Source organism: Prinia subflava, chromosome 19 (genome assembly GCF_021018805.1).
Source record: "Prinia subflava isolate CZ2003 ecotype Zambia chromosome 19, Cam_Psub_1.2, whole genome shotgun sequence".
Taxonomy (NCBI): domain Eukaryota; kingdom Metazoa; phylum Chordata; class Aves; order Passeriformes; family Cisticolidae; genus Prinia; species Prinia subflava.
This window is the reverse complement of record NC_086265.1, coordinates 10,667,190-10,687,598: the sequence shown is the minus strand read 5'-3', so window position 1 is coordinate 10,687,598 and position 20,409 is coordinate 10,667,190. Positions and strand designations below refer to the sequence as shown.

The 20,409-nt window shown below is 44.4% G+C and overlaps 1 protein-coding gene across 4 annotated transcripts; it reads left to right on the top strand.

Annotated features, from left to right (window-relative positions):
• Positions 1-38: 38 nt before the first annotated feature.
• EIF4ENIF1 (eukaryotic translation initiation factor 4E nuclear import factor 1) lies at positions 39-20,316 on the top strand. 4 transcript variants are annotated; one of them, XM_063415887.1, is made up of 19 exons: positions 39-189; positions 639-762; positions 3,982-4,055; positions 4,807-4,934; positions 5,474-5,748; positions 6,375-6,576; positions 7,703-7,878; positions 9,382-9,517; positions 9,864-10,043; positions 11,907-12,136; positions 13,018-13,086; positions 13,445-13,628; positions 14,086-14,165; positions 14,525-14,664; positions 14,834-14,918; positions 15,968-16,100; positions 17,211-17,555; positions 17,773-17,937; positions 18,452-20,316. In XM_063415887.1, exons 2-19 carry the CDS (start codon positions 667-669, stop codon positions 18,676-18,678), a joined length of 2,925 nt encoding a protein of 974 aa, XP_063271957.1. In that variant the 5' UTR covers positions 39-189; positions 639-666; the 3' UTR covers positions 18,679-20,316. The 4 variants fall into 4 exon arrangements, with proteins under 4 accessions (XP_063271957.1, XP_063271960.1, XP_063271959.1 ...); XM_063415890.1 differs by having other exon boundaries at positions 13,015-13,086; positions 17,493-17,555; XM_063415889.1 differs by having other exon boundaries at positions 13,015-13,086; positions 17,274-17,555.
• Positions 20,317-20,409: the final 93 nt, after the last annotated feature.

Sequence of the window (20,409 nt, the reverse complement as noted above, 5' to 3'; positions counted from 1 at the left end):
GGGAGCGGCGGCGGCGCGCGGGGCGGCCGGGGCTGGGGGGGCGGCGGTGGCGGCGGCGCCGGCCCGGGGCGCGTGCGGCCCCTCGGCGGGGGCGGGCGGGGGAGAAGTGGAGGCCGGTGGCCGGAGCAGGAAACGCCGCGGGCGGCGGTGAGGCCTGGAGCGGAGCGGAGCGGCGCGGGACACCCGCCGGTGAGTGCGGCCGGGCGGGGATCCGCTGAGTCACCTGCCCCGCTGCCGCCGTTCCCCCCGCGGCTCCGGCGCCTCGGGACGGCGCCCGGGCCGCGCTGCCCCCGCGCCGCGGGCGAGCGGCGCCCGGCCCCTCAGGGCCCGCGGGTGTGGGGTCCCGGCGGCCGCGCGCCCCGGCCGTGCCGCAGAGCCGCCCCCGGGGCCGGGGCCGCCGGGCGCGGGGCCGGCCGGCCGCGCTGCCCCAGCGCTGCCCCAGCGGCTCCGAGCCCTGTGCCAGAGCCGCCCGGCTGGGCCGGGGGAAGCGGCAGGGCTGGGGGGGACGGGCGCTGCTGGGGAACGCGGCTCTACTTTGCTATGCCTGAGTGCTAAAGTGACTCAGGCACTAGGAAAGAAAATGCACCCTCTAGAAAGGTACGTCCTGAAATCTGACGGGTTGGTTTTGTTTTAATTAGCTCCGCGGTCAAAGGCTTTGAAGTAACCATGGATAAAAGAGGAGGTGCAACAGAAACTGAAAATGGCGATGCATTTCTGGAGCTGAACAGAATCACAACTAAATACCCACATCGTTACACAAAGGTCAGCTCGCTCTCCTTTGGTCTCTGAGTTGTGCGTGGAACTCTGTCACGGGAGTACAGTGGGAGGTGGAGGCTCCTGTGAGGGAATGACTGAGGTGAAAGCTGAAAAGCCTTTGCTTGGATTAGGATTTGCTAGGTGGTATCAAATGAGCGGCTTGTTGAATATGATGCAGTTGTGCAATCTGGTTCTCGATATATACTTTTCTTTCCCACCACCTTATTTTAATATCTGAGCACCCCACAGCGTGTGCTGGGAGATTATTGTAGAGATTGAAGTATGTTGTTCTACCAGCTTTCTCAAGCACTTTGTAGTTCTGCTTTCAGCAGTGTTCTTTTAAGAAGTTGACCAGAATGTTTCTTTGCAGTAGATGCCCTTTCCTAGGAAGGTGTAGCACACTAGATCTTATCAGGACCTCTCACATGTTTACACTGGATCCTTTTGTAGCCTTAGAGTTGCTCATATTTGATTGCTGGAAGCTCAAAAAGTTGTGACTCCAATCAATGCTTAGTGTTAAAACGTTAATACAGGTGCTTCTGTGTAACTGTGATGCCTAAATATCTGTATGAGTGGAAGAAGAAGAGCCAAATAACTTGCAAATAAAAAAGGAAGATTGTTCCTAAGTGAGTTTGATATGCTGTGGGATTTAGGATTCAAATTTTGTTTGGGGTTTTGGTATCACTGTGAAAAATGCCTCTGGAAATAGTCTGTAATGGTGGTTGATTTTCCCATGGCTGCAAGCTGTGGGAACAGGTGGTCATTGCTTTGTGGAAAGCTGTTAAGATACTTTGCAGCAAATGGCCTGAAGTGTGGAACAGGGTGAGATAGTTTACTGTTGCTGATTGTGTTATCTTTCTTGAGGAATTCGGAGCTGTTGGCTTTTTAGTAGGTTGTTTTTTAAAGAAAAAAAATTATCATTGTGGCTCTGTTCTGTTGAGATAGTAAAGCTCTGGCTTATTTTAAGTACACATCAACAATAAACCACGTACTTCAGAATTGGCAAAACTTCCTGGGAATAGTACAGCTTTCTAAATCTCTCTAACTTTTTAGAGAAGTTGTGCCCTTAACTTTTAAGGATGCAAAGTATGCTGTTATTCAGACCTAGTTAGTCAGTTAACTACTAAGTCAAAGAGAGGAGCTGTTTTTAAAGCTCCCCTGCTGAAAAAGTCGCCTCTATTCTCTTTCAGTCTTGCTTAACTCTTCTTGTGTAATAACTGAATGCAGCTTCAATATCTGCTCTGCTTTTTAGGGCAATGCTCAGCCCATGCTGGTGGTGGCTGTTTATTGAAACCAAAGCATTTGTAGCTTCAGTTTTGCTAATTCAGTGCCTATAGTTTCTGACCAGGATAAAGTTGCAGAACTCGTGCCAGAAGGTGCCTAGTCTTGTTTATCAGTTGGTTTCCAAGGAGCCTAAATCAAGAAATACCAGAAGTCAGTCTGTGTTAAAATACTTTGCATCATATGGTTTCTCTACATGTTACAGCTCAAGTATTTTGAGATGGTGAGGTAATCAACATTGTAGGGCATTTTCATGTGTTCCAGTTTCCTGCCAATTAGGGATTGAGGGAACACTGTTTTGGGGTATGTGGTGCTGATTTGGAAAGGGGAGTAATTTCCTTTCATGGCTTATATTCATTTATTACCAGTAGGAAAACATCTGGCTCATACTATGGGTAGCTCTAAGCTTTTTGCTTAAAACTGTTTGAGAACAGCTATGCACACTTTTCCCCCCAACCTGCTTAGAATGTGTGTGAATTAAACATAAAACCCCTCCCATGGAAGTGCCAGCATTTATCTCCTCTGTTACAGGAGAGCTGTACAGTTTAAGCTGTGTCTTTTCTAGTTCTTGGGAATCTGCTCCTCCAAGGGTGCACAGCTAATGAATGAAAGGCAAGAAACAATTCAAATTTTCCTCACTTGAGTGGAAGAATTGTGATAGGATGTGAATGAGAGCCTGTAGACTCCCTCTCGTGGCCAGCAAAACAACCCATTCCCCATCTAGTGATGGACAGAGCTGTTAATACTTGCAGTATCTGCATCAGGCTCTGACAGTATTACAGCACTGATGTTCCTCACAGATTGAGGTTTATTTTGGGGAGCTGTGGGCAGGGAGGCCAGGCTCCCTTTAATGGAGCTCTTTTTGCTGAGGTCTAATCCAGGGTGATGCTTGGGGTGGGGAGGATGTTAGGGTTTTGTCTGGCTACCAAATTGCTGTCTAGAACAAATGTCAAACTCAGTTAATGAACTGATTTTAATCACGTGGGAAAAGTGATGTAAAAGTTCTGTAGGATATTGTGTTTTCAGGGGTGGGGAAAGGGTGAAGAGATTCCTCTCAGTTTGGCTGATGTGTGGTGTCTGCTGTGAGGATTTCTTTGTCCTTCCAGCTGCCCACTGCTCTGTGCACAGTTGTGAATCAGTTTGGTGCAGTTGGGAGTGAGTCAGGTTGGAGAAAGGAGCTCTTGGGAGAATGAGTGAATGTAACTAGAAATGTGCATCTTCACTGCAGCAGAGTTAATGCTGATTTAAAGCACTGATGGTGACCACACACTAATAATGCCTTCTGAACGTGGCAAACTTCAGTGAGACTGCACTGGTTGCCAGTCAAGGGACTGCTGAGGGTGTGCAGTGGGCTGTTCAAAGCTGGTAGAAAGTGGGAAGACCAGTTAGCATTCAGCATTGATATGGTGTTGAGTGGAATGGTAATTGCATAATACATATTATGATATCTTGGAGCTAGTGGTGGTCAGAAATGGCAAGCTTGTCTAGAATTTCCAGATCTACACCAGTAACTGGAGTTGTGCTAATGCTTTTTTTTACCTGCTGAATCTTATATAGCATTGCCCACAGCAGTTTTGATTCCTTCTTGAGAACACCAGCTCTGGTGTCTGTGATAGCTGTGTTGTTTATAAGCTGAACTGTCCAGGAAAGTGAACACGTAAACATTTGTGGTGTGAACAGCCTGGGAGTGCTCACGAGGACTGAACCTGGCCTAGTGAGGCTCAGTGCTTGGAATAAGTGTTTGGTCAGTGGCTACCAGTAGAACAACTGAAATATAAACACTCAGTGCTGTATTTCACAGGATATGAAACAACATATTGGGAAACCTGGGCTGTCAAATTAAAACACTCAATTGAACAGGCAGTCTGGAATAGATGGTTTGAGTCACTTAAATCTTGTCTGGGTGTGAATCTCATGTCTTGATTTTTAAATTTCTTTTTCTAGGAGGAACTGCTGGATATTAAAGAGCGTCCCTACTCTAAGAAAAGACCTTCTTGTCTTTCTGAAAAATATGACAGGTATTTTCCTGATTATGCAAAGGCTACATACATTTCTTTCAAAATAAAAGTTTGAATTGCAAAAAACACTTAGCTAAGAAGTGCTCTTATGTTGATGGGAGGTATAGGTGCTACAAAGTTCAGACTGCTACAGAGTCCAGTTTTCAGAAGTACTGATCTACTAGGAAAGGCTCAATGCTCTGGCCAGGGATTTTGTTCTTTGAACAGAGATTTTTCTACTAGATCTCATAACTTCACACAACATAGGTCTTACAGACTTGCAGGAAAAAGAACCAAGAACACAGACGGGTGTGTAGTGCAGACTGGGTCAGGCTGTAAGGAGCTGCCTTGCTCAGTGGGTTACTCTCCCATGTTGTCACTGTACCTCAATAAAAAATGGAAGTGAGTGTTCTCAGCTGGTGTTTGTAAGTTTATTAAGCAGCAGGTTCTTTACTAGTCAGATGAATTGATGGTACAAGTGTGAGATTGAGGTAAAATTACCCAAATGCTTAAGAGCAGCACCATATGATCTACTTGAACTTTTTTCAATGTACCAGGCTAGATTCACTAATAACTAATCTTTTAAAATCTGATACTGGGTATTATACTTCCTTGCCGTTACAGAAGAGATCCAAATACTGTGTGTGAAATACGAAAGATAATTCACTTGTACAGGTTGCTACCCAGTGAATTCTAGGTTTCCAGCAGCAGCATTATGGGGTATTTATTAGACTACAAGGTAACAAACAATCCTGCAATTTTATTTTCCTAGTGATGGTGTTTGGGATCCAGAGAAGTGGCATGCATCTTTATATCCAACTTCAGGAAGAACTTCACCAGTGGAAAGCTTTAAGAAAGATTTGGATTCAGATCGGACTTCTCTTATGCGTAGGATAGTAGGTGAGTGTGTTCTACAGCACACTGCTCAAAACTGAACCTGGGCTGTTGGGAAACACAGAAGAGACTGAACAAAGTCTCTGAAAATTGTTGGACTGCATAGGATAAGCATCAAAGAAATCTTGATTGCTCCAACTAGACTACAGTGGGTTGTCTGGTGACTGTTATCTAAGAACAAACGTGGGCAAGAGTCAGTTATATCCTCCTATTCTTGCCATGTAACAGTAAATACATATGTAAAATGCAAGTGCTGGGACAATTTCCCTGCAACTCAAGGCTGGGTACTCAGGAGGTCTATAGTGGGAAAGCAGGTACTTCCTGGGAGACCACTGTAGTTCCTCAATACCCAGCTGTAAATTCTTTCTTTGCACTTGCTGTGGTCTCAGCTAGATGAGCTTCACAGAAATTAATCACAGGCATTTTCCTTTGAAAGCCCTGGGACAGCAACAAGGCTGTGCAGCAGAAGGCTGCTGTACAGACAGCTCACTTGTCTTTACTAATACGTGAAATTCAGTGTTTTTGGTGTGGCCCTTGACTTGCAGACCCAAGAGAGCGGGTGAAGGAGGACGACCTGGACGTGGTGCTGAGCCCGCAGCGGCGCAGCTTTGGGGGCGGCTGCCACGTGACGGCGTCGGTGAGCTCGCGGCGCGCCGGCAGCCCCCTGGAGAAGGACGGCGACGGCGTGCGCGTCATCGGCGGCCGCAGGATCGGCAGCGGCAGGATCATCTCCGCCAGGAACTTCGACAAGGACCACCGCGGCGGGGACTCCCGGGACACCCGCGACCGCGACAGGGACTACAAGGACAAGCGCTTCAGGGTTTGTGCCTGCTCTTCCTGGTGGCACTTTAGACTGGGGGGTTTGCACAGCTGGCACTGAGGGCACCGGGGCAGGGGAGCTGCAAGCGGCAGTGAAGTGTTCTGTGCAAGCAGGCCCTTCACTCTTAGGGTGTGAAGGATGAGCGCTTGGTGCTTCAGAACTTTGTTACATTCCTTCAGAGAGCTCCACAGGCACGCACGTAATACAGTTTATCAGACAAATGCTGCCTGTGGCTGACTTTAACTCACAAGAGATTCAAAACTCTAATAGTTCCTTTGTAGTTCTTGACCTAGCAGTTGTCAGCAAGCATTGTCTTTAACCTCAGCAAATGGGAGCTTTCCACGCTTTCAGCTTTTTTTAATACCTTTTTTTTTAAAAAAAAAAAAAAAGAGGAACCGCTAACAGTTAGGCTGCAAGACTGAGTTTATAGAAGCACTTGCAGATCAATAGCTTTTGGTGTAATGAAGCAGAAATTCAGCTGTGAAGTTTAAAGTTTAAAAGCTTACAGAGCATACAGGGAGGTTGTATACACATTTAAAAATACCCAGAGCTGGTGTGGAAGGTGGAGGTCAAGTAAGAATCTTTAGCATTTCATTAATGCTAATGTTTTTAATGTCTCCCTTCAGAGGGAATTTGGTGACAGCAAACGTGTCTTTGGGGAGCGAAGAAGGAATGATTCCTACACTGAAGAGGAACCTGAGTGGTTCTCTGCTGGGCCTACGAGTCAGTCTGAAACCATTGAGCTCACAGGATTTGATGATAAAATTTTGGAGGAAGATCACAAAGGGAGAAAACGCACGAGGCGACGCACAGCCTCTCTGAAAGAAGGTAAGGGCAAGGCTCACAAAAGCTCTGCTTCTCTGCTGGTGGAGTGGATTGCTGGGTGTAGAGGTGACTGTTACAGAGCCAGACAAGTGTAAATGAAAACCTTTATCTTCAACTTGCATAGCTTTTGGTCATCCTGAAGCACAAGATGTAAAGCCTATCATGATATTTGTAATCTGAAAGATCAATTAGGTGATAAATTACTTCCTCCCCCCTCCCCAAAGAGATGCAGGATTGAGAGGCTGGGTAAAAACCTTTTATGGATGTTCAATGACACCAGAAGTTGATAGGTTATTCTAAAGGTCTTGTCCATGTCTGTATCCTGTGGGTGCTGGAGCCTCTGTTTAAATTAAGCTAATGCTCTGAAGTACTTGAAATATTTTTTTCCTTATGATAATACTAACATTGGGAACACTGATCTGGCATACAGCTGCCAGTAACATAGCTTTAAACTGAATTAGGAGACTTGAATTTGTGTGTAGTCATTGGATTGTTACAAAAAAGTTGCAGTGTGGCAAGAGAGAAGATGACACTTTAATGCTAGAGATTGTGCAGGTGGACAACATAAGAGGATTGTGGTGCAGTTCCAAGCACAGGAGTTTGCAGCCATGTCACAACTTGTCTGCAGTGCCCTGTGCAAGCTTGCTCAGAAGTTGTTAAAGTGAGAAGTGCCTTGCTCCTGATGAGGGAGAAGCAGTATTTGTCATATACTGACTGTTCAGAGCCCATGTCAAGAAGGCAGGAGCTGCCAAAGGATTCTTGATGGGAAAACAGCAGCAGCTGTTGACTTCCTGCAGCAGCTGTCTGTGCTTGGTGTGGCACAACAGCCCAGGCTGACCAGGAACTGAACATTGAAACATTGAACTGTTTGCGCACAGTTCAGTGGCAATTCTTATTGTTTTGAGCTGGACAGTCTTAGCAGACGAGAAGCTCTGTGCTAGGAGTTGTGGTGGGTGCTGTTTTCTCTTGCAGGAGCCAGCACAGTGTCACTGATGAGGTGTCAGCTGGGGGCTGGGTGCCTTTGGGCCTGTGCTTCTAATCCCTGGGCAAGTGCATTGGCTGTCAGGCACTGTTCCACAGGAAATGGTCAAATTCAGTGATTCAGCAGTCACTTGGTTTTCTTTTTAAGGCATAGAATGCAATGGTGGAGTGGCAGAAGAGGATGAAGTGCAAACTGTCCTTGCCAACGAAACTCCAGCAGATCAAGAAGTTCCTAGAGAAGCTGTTTTACAAGAACCAGCTCCAGGAGAATTTGACTTCAATGAGTTCTTTAACTTGGATAAAAGTGTTCCTGGCCTGGCTTCAGTGAGTTCTCTGGGTTTTGAGACTGGGTGTATTCATGAGAAGCGTTTTTGCTGCAGCTGCATTCTGTGAAAGCTACGAGTTTTTGCTTTGTGGAAGTTCCTTTATGAAGTGTGTGAGTTTCAGATGAATTTGTAGAGATTTTGCTTTGGAGTGTTAGGATGTTTCTGCCTAAGTTTTATCCCTGAGTCTGGCTCCATCTCCAAAGTAAGTGTTTTAGGCAAACTAGCTGACTATTTTTGTCTTTTTTTTTTTTTTTTTTGGTTACTACTTGAAGGCTCAAAATTGACATTCTGAATGGATCTTCTTTGGAATTAGTAAAGATGTGTTCAGAGAAGATTCACTGTACAAATTTAGTCTAGCTGAAGACAACCTTTTCCAAGTCTAGGAATTGCAGCAAACATTTTTTTTTTTTTTTGAGCCTGGAGACACTGGTGGTAATGTGCTTGAAAGGATGTATGTCTGAAAGGATTTGAATCTTTATTACTTTAACCTTTAAGAGGTTAATTTATTTTTTAGAACAATTACTCCTATGTTGGATAAACACAGCCTACCAGTTCAGTCAAAATTTAAAAATTATGTTCTAACTGCAAACAACATGGTTTAGAAACATTAAGGTTTGAACAACAATGGACTTCTGATCTAATCTTTAGTGTGGACAAGCTGCTTGCATTAGAAAAGAGTCATCATATGGTGCCAGAAATTTGACAGATACATAGAGGAGAGTTCCTTCTCCCTATAAAAGTTGTAAATGGTTTCTTTAGACTTGATAATCTGATTTTCAGCATATGTGCAAGATGATGACTCCTTTCAAAAGCAGGGAGTTCCCAAGTGAAAATAACTGCTGGTGAAAAAGATGGGCAGATGTTATGACTTATTCTAAAAGTGAGTTGCTTTGTGCTGGTGATGTGTCTGTGACAAGTGTTATCATAGGTTTGTACATTTCTTGTCTTAATTTTCTTCTAATATGTTAGTCAAACAATCAAAACCAAATGGAGCATTACAATTTTTTTGCTCTGTTGTAAATAGTGTTGAGTGCTCTGTGTTCCAGAAAAAAACAATTTCTCTGGGAAGAAGCTGTTCTTCCTTTTGTCTAAAGGAAAAGATGCTGCCTGGAACTGCACCTGTGCTTGTTGAGCCAGGCTTTAACTGGTACTGTCTTGCAGGATAGAAGCTTTAGTTCAAGTTGTATTTTTATAATGCACTGGTTTTTAAATACTTGGGGTCCTTTTGACACTTCCACTTTAAAATGGTGTCGTTAATGGTCTTTGGGTGTTCTGATTGTGCTTTTCCAGTTACAGTTTTACTGTGAGTAAATATTTGGTGTCAGTTAGAGGTGTACACTGGGTTATGTTAACTGACTGCAGGAGAAAAGCAGATCAAAGCAGAGAAACTCTGGGAGCAGCACCTTGTCTGTAGCAGAAGAATCTTGCTTGCACAGTAAAGCTTCTCAGATGTTGCTGATCTTGCTTATGTTAAGGTTTTCTCTTTTTTTCCCTCCCTTAGATGATAGAGGACGTGCTGGGGGAAGGTTCAGTGTCTGCCAGCAGGTTCAGCAGGTGGTTTTCCAACCCCAGTCGCTCTGGAAGTCGGTCAAGCAGCTTGAGGTCTACCCCTCACGAGGAGCTGGAGAGGCTAGCAGGTAAGGCTGCAGGACACTGCAGGGCCAGGCAGCCTCCCTCCACATCCTTTCTTACTCACTCAATAAGAAGATGGCAGATGAGGCTTTAGGACAGTGAATTCTCCCACAGTTTAAGCACTTGGCATTCTTTTGGAAGCTCTTAGAGTAAGAGCTCTAAGTTCTTTTTAAATAAATGTTCTTGTCAGTGCTTCCTGATGACTTTCCAGCTGATCCTGGGCAAGGGGTGTGAGGCATAACTTTGCAGTGGCATGTTGAAGTGAAGTTGAAGTTGGTTGCCAGTGTGTGTTCACCTTGAGCCTTTGGGTTGTAAACTGATGTCGCAGTGCTCCTGGTTTTGCTGTTTCAGGTCTAGAGCAAGCCATTTTGTCCCCTGGCCAGAACTCTGGAAACTACTTTGCTCCCATTCCATTGGAAGACCACTCTGAAAACAAAGTGGACATCCTAGAAATGCTCCAGAAAGCCAAAGTGGACTTAAAACCTCTTCTCTCAAGTCTTTCAGCCAACAAGGAAAAGCTTAGAGAGAGCAGTAAGTGCCTCTTCAGCTATTGTCAAGTTCTTGTGATGCAGTATCTCCCAGCAAGAGGCTTGGTGTTCTGGAAACCTCAACTGCCAAATCCAGGAGTAGGCAGTGTTATTTACTTACAGTACTGAAAACTCAGGATTCAGCAGCGCTCAGTTGTGTCAATATCATCACTGACTCTTTTCATCCTAATCACAGGATGACATCAGGACTTTAGCAGACTGCTTTAGTGGCCAGAAACAATTATGAGATGATTCAAGTCTTGGTCTGAGTTTCCAGCTTTGTGTGTGTGACATTTGCATAAGTTTTGTCGTACTGGTGACTGGTAATGTCAGCTCTGAAACTGTCATTTAAACTCTGGCTTTACCAAAAACTCACAGTGTGAGTCATCCTGGACAGTGTCTGTAATGGATCACATTGATCCATTAAATGTCAGTGTCTAAGAAGTTGAACAGTGGCTTAGCAATGTCATTTTTTAATTTTTCTTTAAAGGGTGCCTCCAGCGTAGGGATTTGCATGTCTGGGCCCTTAGCATGCATGGAGTGTACAAAATGCATGTGTTCTGTGAAATCTTGAGGGCTGATTCCAAACTGGTTTCTCTTTGGCAAGCAGCATGTATTGCCATGTAAACTGGACTGAAGAAAAAGTGATGCCCCTCTGATTAGTGTGAAGCAGCTAGGAAGGAAAGCATCTAAGCACTGCAAATATTCTTAAACATCCAGTCTGGGAATAGGGAGTGTTGGCTAAAATGTGGAGAACTTCTTTAATTTCACTTTAAAAAGACTTGTAGTTCTATTTCTGTTCTGCTTAGTCTGACTTTCCTACTAAAAACTTTTTCAACTTTGATCCTGACAAACCAAGGATGAAGGAACAAAACCCTGTGGGAAAGCTTCCATTCCATCAAAAGTAGCTGATGTGGGGCTCTGCATTCCCAAAAAATGCTGTACAGTTCTTCAAATGTTGTGGAGTTTTCGGGTATTCCTCTCCACCAACATCATTTACTCATGTTCATGCTGCATGTCTGCATCATTGTTTCTTTTCTCCACCTTCTTGCCCAAATGTCCAGTAAATCTTATTTCTGTGGGCCAACATCTGCAACCCATGGCATGCTTCTGTCTCTTCTTCCTTTTCTTTTAAGGTGTCAAGCCTTGTGATGTGTGTTAGCTGGTCCATACAACGTGTTTAGCCTTGATGTCAGGCACCAGTAGGTGCTTATATATTTGTGTGTGTATATATATGCATATACAGGAAAAAAGTACTGCTCAGAGCACTGTACCTCATGCTGCTCATGTCAGTGAAATCTTTCTGTAAGAGGCTTTAATTTCCAAGCAAAAAAACCTACTTCAAACTTTATACACGCTGAGCTTAAGTGTGTAACTGAGTCTCTAAAGTATCTAGATTTCCAGGTATGTATTCTTTCTACTTATGGTAGCTTCAGAAATTTGACATGGCTTGCACTGTGACTGTAAAACCATCTGGTCTCCTGGAGTATAAAATAAATGAAACTTTCTTAATTGAAAAAGAAACAACTCAATTGTCACATGAATGTTCTCTGTTAAATGCAGGCAGAGTTATAAATTGTGGTAACAACACTTCGTGCAGGATAAATAAGAGACAGTGAGAATTAAACAGGTTCTTGTGGAGTCTAAATGGCAGTAGCTGTGCGTGTCAGTTCTCTGAATTTAGATATATTGGAATGTCAGCCTAAACACAGGCCAGGCATGGTTTGGCAGCTAGTATCAATATCAAAAAATAAGTTTTTGGCTGTTTCTAGTTTTCAAACACCTTCTATTCAACACCTGTACAAGAATTGTTAGCTCACTTGAGATCAGAACTGTGGTTTACCAGTATTTCTCCTGTGTTTCTCAGCACATTCAGGAGTTGTACTTTCAGTGGAGGAAGTTGAAGCTGGGCTAAAAGGTCTGAAAGTGGATCAGGAGGGGAAAATTGCCACTCCCTTTATGGCTGAGCAGATGGAAGAAGCCCTGAATGTCAGTGGCTCCAGGCAGATGAAGAAGGACGGGGATATGACTGCGTTTAACAAACTGGTCAGCAGCATGAAGGCGAGTGGGACTCTGCCCTCACAGCCCAAAGTCAATGTAAGTAGCAGCTGGGGGCTCTGGGGTTAGCAGGGGGTAGCAGCCAGCCCTTACCTGAAGCCCAGATGTTTTTAGTGACCTTTGTTTAGAAGAGGTCTATAAAATCTATTATTTTACACCTAACTTTGGACATCACTTGTACTAAGATGAAACCCAAGTGAATGCTTGTTAGCTGGAAGATTAATATTAAACAGCAGGCAATAGTAAGGTTTGGACTGCAAGGGATTGTAGGATGAAATTTCATCCTGCCACTAACTGCCTAAACATTGCACTTGACCCAAAAGTGTCAGTAAATATTTCTGGCACCAGAAGATACTTCTAACAACTGAGTAGGTCTGAAGCATGTGTTTTCCTGCCAAACTATGCCCAAGGACTTTTAGGCTCATCCCACTTCACTAAAAGATAGTGAAGAATGCAAATTTGCCCTGTGAAGAATTTGCAGATTGATCTGAGACTTAAATCAAGACTTTTGCTTCTGGGTGTCTCTCTACATTCATGTGCAGTTTTGATGCACAGAAGAATATCTTAAATCATTTCTTTAACATAGAAACACTTTTCAGTTTGTGCATATTTTAAGTTAACCACTGGCTAAGTGTTCCATCTCCACTTTACACAATTACATAAATTCATATATTTGACCCAAACTTGAATGAGGCCCAGTGAATTCCCCTGTATGCAATCTAGCACAGGGCATTTTTCTTAGGGGAGATTTGTGAGCCAGCTCAGCCCTTAACTTTGCTGAAATCTTATTTGGCTGATGCATAAACTACTGTTCTAACAGAAAAGATGAAATTATTTCTGTCACTGAGACAAATGTAGATAGTCTTTTAATGAGCCTGTTTGTATCTGTCTAATTTACAGTGTTTTCATTTTCTTAGCAGAGCCTTGAAAGCCATTTAATGTCACCTCCAGAGATGTCAGGCCAGCCTCTATCAAAGAATATTCTGCAGGTATTCTTACTGGGGGGAGGAATGTACTGAAAGCATATCCCCAATGGGAAAACAAAGATTATTTGAAAAAAAGGCATTTATGTCAATTATGGGTTCAGTAATCAGACAAGATACTATAGAGAAGAAAGAGCTAGGGACTAGATCAGTTTACCTAAAAATTTCTTATGTTATTTCCTGCAATTACAGCTTGAAAATGGAAAGTTTGCTGAGTGCCTGATCCTGGGCAAACCAGGAGTGGTGTATCTGTGGCACAAATCCTCTTTGTCTCTAAATTGCTATAAACAGGGCAGCCTGGAGTGTAGGAAAATGAGCTGGTTTGTGTAAATTGATCATATTTTGAATGTTTTCTTATTTCTAGGAGCTTCTTGGCCCCCCCATCACCAGACCTGCCTCGTCCAATGTCCTGAGTGGCCTGATGGGCGGTTTGGAGCCCGCAGCCTCCCTGCTGACACAGCGAGCCCCATCTCCCCCCATCCCGCCCGTGTTCCCAGCGCGAGCTGCCTCTGCCGATTACCTGCGCCACAGGATATCCTCCCCCCTCGGTGAGACCCCTTCCAGAGTGGGCTTTTATTACTTGAGGTGTTCTGAAGACTCTTTTACAGAGCTATAAAAACTTCCTGGCACTTGGTGGGCAACTAGGACAGTGTCTGCCTTTTGAGTGCAAAGTGCCCTTTTGCTTACCAGTGTCTGATGATAAATTCATCACCCAGACCTCACAGTGAGCTCTGGTGTGGAATAATGTGCTCAGCTGCCGTGTTAAAATAACTTTCAAGGACTTCTTGGCCATTTATATTACAAAACACTGCCAGAAGCCTCCTTTGTAGCTCTCCAGCTCTGTGACAAGGAAGAGATGTTAGCTCTATGTGGATGTAGGGATGAGCTGAGGGTCTTCACAAGGAATCCTTAATTCATGTAGCATTATTTTACTTTGAGATATTTATTCTATGTATTGAAAGAAACTGTTAGTACTTTTAATGACAACTGTTCAATATTCTTTAGGTTTTGGACAAGGTTCTCAGCAATTGCTTGGTGATCCGTTTCCAGGTGTAAGGAAGCCCATGAGCCCAGTTGCTGCACAGGTTAGATGATGCACTTTTTGCTTAATGTATTTGCATCTCTTGGTGTTCTGTGGTCTAGAACTAACTTGTGGGAACACTCAGCTGCTGCATCCAGATGCTTGTGGTTCGTTAAGTTGACTCTGAGTCTGATACAAAGTCTAATTTAGTACATCCTCAAAAACCTCATTGCAATTTGGTCCATCTTGGAGTACCTCAAGTACAATGTGTTTTGAAGCTTCTATTGCCTGTTAATGAAACAGGCTGCTGGTGGGCAGATGTTGAAGACATTAGTAGCTGTAGCAGTTAATTTTCAGTATCTTAAAAAACCCCAACCAAATACAGGCTTTGACTTGTGTATTTTATGTGCAACTCTGCCTCAGATGAGTCCCCTGGAGCTCCAGCAAGCCGCATTAGAGGGACTGGCACTCCCACATGACTTGGCCATACACGCAGCAAATTTCTATCAGCATGGCTTTGGCAAACCACAAATGGACAAAAGCAGAGATGGCTACAGAAACAGGTGAGCACCTGAGTGGAAAACTGAAGGGGTGTGCTGTTAACTGATGATTAATGTGAATATTGTCTTTCAGTAGACACTGGCACTGGTCAGGATTGCACTGGTTCTTGGCAAAGCTGCCTTTGGTTCTGTGCCAAGGGCAGAGCCTCTCCTGACTCCTGTCCCTTCACAGGCAGCAGCGAGTGACAAAATCCCCTGCCCCAGGACACAGAGGGAGCGCATCTTCTCCAGCCCCTGCAGCGTCCATCACCAGCATGGTCAGTACCTGCTGTTGTAGGGAGAGCCGTGGGGGTGTGTGCAGGAACCAGATTAGAGCAGTGGGAGGGATGGCAGAAAGGGAGCCCATCAGTTCATGTTCCTGTTGTAGCTGTGGCCACGAGCTACAGGAGTGAGTTTGAGTTTCCTTCATGCTCAACTGAATGTCTTCACCTTGGAAAAGAGCCTTTTCTGACCACTGTCTTATCTAAAACTGAAGAAATACCTTGTTAAATAATTAATGTTACCTTGACCTCATCTTCTGAAACCAAATGGAGTGATTATAAAAACTCAAGCCATCATATTTTGGTGCTTAAATTTTCAGAAGACAGGTGCTGAAAGCCATGAGATGCTTCAGAGAACAGTGGTGTTTGGGTATGAAATGTTTGACCTAAGTGAAATAATACCTAGGAGCTTCAGGGTCACTTTGAAAATGAGTAAAATCTCAAAGCCCAGCTGTTGGCTCTCTGCCTTCAGTGCTGTGTAGAATGCAGTTTGGATCTAAATTTTCCAGTTAATCAGTCAGGTACTTGCAGCTCAGGCCTGACACAAACTATCACCTGCCAAATGAAACAAGTAAGACAGGTTTGTATTCCAAGGGAGTGACTTCCTCGGGTGCTGTGGAACTCTGAATGGGGAAAACCCAAGTGAGGCAAAAGTTCTCCTGCAGAACAGCAGCCCTGAGTTAATGCAGATGGAGCAGCTCTATAGGAATATCTGTGGAGCTGCTCTTCACAACCAGTAACAAATAACAGAGGCTATAACTTGCACTACAGCTCAGCTATTTTGTTTCAAGCATGTTAAGGTACATTTAACTGAGAACAGCTGTAGATTTTGATGCTGGACCTTCAAAAAAGCTAGAGAAAAATGCTTAAACTATAGAATAAAGCTATGAAATGAGGTGAAATAAAATCATGGGCACACAGCAGCTCACTCAAAAGAGCTTTAAATTGAAAGGAAGTGCTGGAATTGGTGTCCACCCACAACTGAGATATTGTGGTGTGGATGATGAGCACTGGGTGAGGCATTGTTCTTACTGTGTTCTCTGCAGCTGTCTCCTTCCTTCACACCTACCTCGGTCATTCGCAAGATGTATGAGAGCAAGGAGAAAAGCAAAGAGGATCCAGTTTCTGGGAAGATGAAAATCAGTGATGTTAAAGATGAAAATCAGAGACCAAATGAAGGTATTGTAATGGCTTTTAATATACCACAAATGAAAGAGATTTGGAATAGACTCAGATTGTCTTAGCACATAATACACCCAGGCTACCTTTAGGCATTCCTGATCTGTGGAGTTGAGGAGGGTGTAGAAGTGAGGGAGCCTGTGGGAGGAGGGGATACACTTCCAAATGCACTCTTCTAGTAGTGCTGGGCTTAATCTCTATTTCATATCAATTTCTGAACAACACTAGGAGGCCTGGACCATAACTGCTTGCAACTGTTCTTGATGAACAAGCACAGTGACCATAATGCTTCCATAGCTCTCTACACCAGTAACTGAAAACCTGGAGTTGTTTTGAGACAACTGAACAGTCAAAGCTGACACCAGTTAAGCTCTTAAGTGTAGCAGACCAGGGAAGCATTTTGTCACCCAAAGTGATGTAAGAGGCTATTAAAAGGAAATGCTGAGCACCAGTTGCCTCCCCAGGCAGACTGCCATGGCCATGGCACTGTGCTTCAGCGCTGGGAGCTGCAGAGGCAGCTTGCAGTTCATGGTAGCAGTCCAGCTGAAATACCCCCACTGCAGCAGCTGATGCCAAGGTGTTTGAGGCCTTGTCTAACTCTTCTGGATGGTCTGTGGACGTAGCTTCTGGAGGTGCTTTAGTGGTCCAAATCTTGCTAAGCAGATGTCAGACATAGAAGGCTGCTGTTAATCCCCAAACACAGCTAAACTGGAAAACCACCTTCAGCCAGACTTCTGGCACAACTCCAACCTAAAATCTTGTCTAGGGAGGATCTCTCGTGCCTCCTGTGACCTTTGGCACTGACTCATCCATGCTGCTAGTTCAAAATTCCTAAGAAAAAGGAACAGTAAGAATTAAAAGTGGAGTTACTGCTGATTCTGATCTAATTTAAGTTTCCTGTAAAAATATTTCTGTGGAACATATTCCTTCTTATTACTCTTTTGAAATAATTTGACCAGAAGCATCCAGAAAAAAGATGCTTACTGTTAAATATATATGACTACAGTTCAGCTAGTTCTGGAATCTAACTATCAAATCCAATCATTAAGCTTTAATTTTCATTAGGTGCAATCTCTAGCTGTGGACTGTAATAGCTGTATTCAATTCTAGCTACAGATAACCTACTGTCTAGTTCTGTGGAGAATGCAGATCAAGGAACTTTGCCCACCTTAGGTACCAAACTACCTGCACTGCAACGCTCTGCATGTTCCACACCTCTTACCCAAGCAAATCGTTGCACCAAAGAGCAAGACTACAGGCCCAAATCAGCTGGTAGGAAGACTCCTACAATGGCCTCCCCAGTAGCAGGAGGCCCTTTTCTTCGTCCTGTTCATCAAGTACCCCTTGTTCCCCATGTCCCACTCGTACGACCTGCTCATCAACTGCACCCAGGACTGGTCCAGAGAATGATGGCACAGGGGGTCCATCCGCAGCACCTTCCTCTGCTGCAAGCAGGTGAGCCAGGCTTCCCTTCCTGTTCATGCATGTTCTTTTTGAGACTGACTTTGTGTTGGGAACAGTGCAAACTGGTACTACTGGTAGTCTTTATTATATCACAACTGACCTTTAAAATCAGACAATAAATTCCAACCCGTCTAAATACCAATGTTTTGTTTTGCATTAAGTTCCTTATGCTTATCAGGTAAGAAGTTTTCTTGCTCCTGTTCAACAGGTATGCTTCCTCCTGGAGTGGACCTGTCTCACTTGCAGGGAATATCTGCTCCCATCCTTGGCCAGCCTTTTTATCCACTACCAACAGCAAGCCATCACATCCTCAATCCACGCTCGGGGACGCCTCTGCAGCTCGCCATGATGCAGCAGCAGCTACAGCGATCAGGTAGGCTAAAACAGGCAGCAGGAGGGTGAGCCCTGAAGGCTTCTTCCTGGGGCACTGAGTACACTGTGCTAGCAGGAAATGACTGCTTTAATTTAGTCATCATCACTAACCTTGTGTGGGTCTCCAGTGGCTTGGGCCACTGCAGGCTGTGACACCAGAGCCAAGTCCAAGTGGAGCGTTTGGTTGCAGAACATGTGTTGCTACTGACAGATGTGACTCTTGCAGCATGTGTGCAAGCTCTCAGCCTTCCTGGGCCACAGGCCACCCTCCTTCTCCAGGGAAATGCCATTTGATCCTGGTCTTCCCTTCAAACCTGTGGGATCCTGTGTCTGGAACTGGCAGTGCCAGGCCATTTATGGGAGTGCTAATGAAAATAAACACGTGGTGCCTGGACTTCCTGGGGCTCATAGAATGAATAAAAGCCACCTTCAGCTCACATGCCTTATCAGGTGATAGCTCGAGGGCAAATCTGTGCTGGGTATTACTCCACCTCTAACAGCTTTACATTTCACAGGCTCTGGAGCACAGGGATCCCCTGCTGGTGCACAAACAACCCCTCAGAATGTGCTGCCTCGGACTGGATTATCTCACGGGCACGCACAGCTTGACCATCGCCCCAGCCAGAGGAGTGGCTCTCCCATTGGCCTTGCAAAGTGGTTTGGGTCAGATGTGTTGCAGCAGCCTCTTCCATCCATGCCATCCAAAGTCATCAGTGTAGATGAACTGGAATACCGGCAGTGAACAGCGACCACTGGGTGGAACATTTGTGATTCTTTAGACTGGATGAAAATGTCCATAGTCAGGACTTCACCTCTGTTTGGTTTTTTGGGGCTTTTATTTTTAGCACTCTGTGCAAAATTTCCTTTTGAGAGACTAAAGCACATGGCACCTGTCCTGGTCTCATGTCTGCATCAAGACTAAAGGATCCATTATGGCTTGGATAGTGAAGCCTGAAGAAATTTAGATGCACGACAAAGCCAGTTTAATCCTGGAAGTGTCTATTTTTTTTTTGTTTGTTTTTGTAAGATATGTGAATGAAGTGCTGATATTCTCTAGTGTAGAGGTAGCAGCTGTGGATTCCTTCTGCAGAGAACTACATGTATAGACCCTTCTGTACAGACTTGTGTATAAACAATCTTTTGTACATACACACCTAGAATAGCCTTTTTGAATCTATACAGCTGTACATAAGAGTAGCTGATAACAGTTGAGCTTTAGTTGTGCCTATGGTTTGGACCTTTCTCCATTGTACGTGTGGGACTTTCTTTAAGATTAAAGTTGCATATCCTAAGTGTGAGTGAACAGGATGAAGTTGCTTTGCCTTTTCTTGCTGCTCATCTCCTCTAGGTCTCCCTCTCACGTTTTTCTGTCACGTACTGTGCACTCAGTGTAGCTAAAGTGTCAAAGTACAAGCCCACATCTTGCTGTCTATGTAACAAAGGTCTGATTCCCTGTGACTCTTGCCACCAAATGAGAGAAGTGTTTAGTCTTCAAAAGCCTTGAGGATGGGACCTGGTGCAGTCATGATAAAGCCAGATCTTCAGTCTGTAGGTACCCTACTGGTTGTTGCTCTTTCAAGAAGGGCTGGTGCTGGTCCTTGTTTAGCTGCAGTATTTTCCTATTTTAATCTTTCAAGCCAGTTACTAAAGGTCATCAAAATGGAGCCTTGGAATCCTCACCCTTCAACTCCTCAGTCAGAGCTGTGGATATTCTGTGCTGCCTTCAGTGCTGTTCATAGAAGGGAGTCCTGAGAACTGTCCTCAATCTAGGTGCATCTGGTGATGCCATTACTGTGAAATTTGCCTTTGGAGTCTTGTTCTGTGGCTTGAAAGGGGGAGGATGGGGTAGTTTTGTGATCTTACTGTGTATATTTGGTTTTAAAATGCTATGTTCCTTTTAAGCCTGTTTCACTTCCCTGAACAGTTAAGTGTTCTCCTCCATCCTTCTGCATGGTTCCTCACTTCACTCCCTCACTTGTGTTGAGTCTAGTACTGCTGTCATGTCCTCTACCTAGCTTAGGCCATTGTGCTCTTTTAAGAGGTGAAAGGAAAACCAGAACTCTCACAGACTTGCTCTTTCTGAGGTCTCACTGAAAGCAAAACCAGCAGCAGGAAAAAAAAAATCACTTGTATTTGTAACCCTTGCCAGCGTGCTGTGGTGGGTTTGTTTCAGTGCAGCAGAGACAGTGTTGGATGGAAATTGCAAGCTGAAATCTCCAGCGTGGAAGCTGTTGGAGGTCACCCATATTCTAGTGGTTGTTCCCAAAACAATCCCTGTAAAACATGCAATCACCAGCTTGTCCTTGTAAGATTGTTTTCATACTTTTTTAACTTGACACTTTCCCAGTAACATTCTGTAAATAAAGTTGATTCTACCAGCTCTCTGTATCCATTGCTCTTGTACTAAATTGTGTCAGAATGTGGATGAATTTTAGCACTGTTTGTGTGGGTAAGATGGAACCAGGATCTGAGT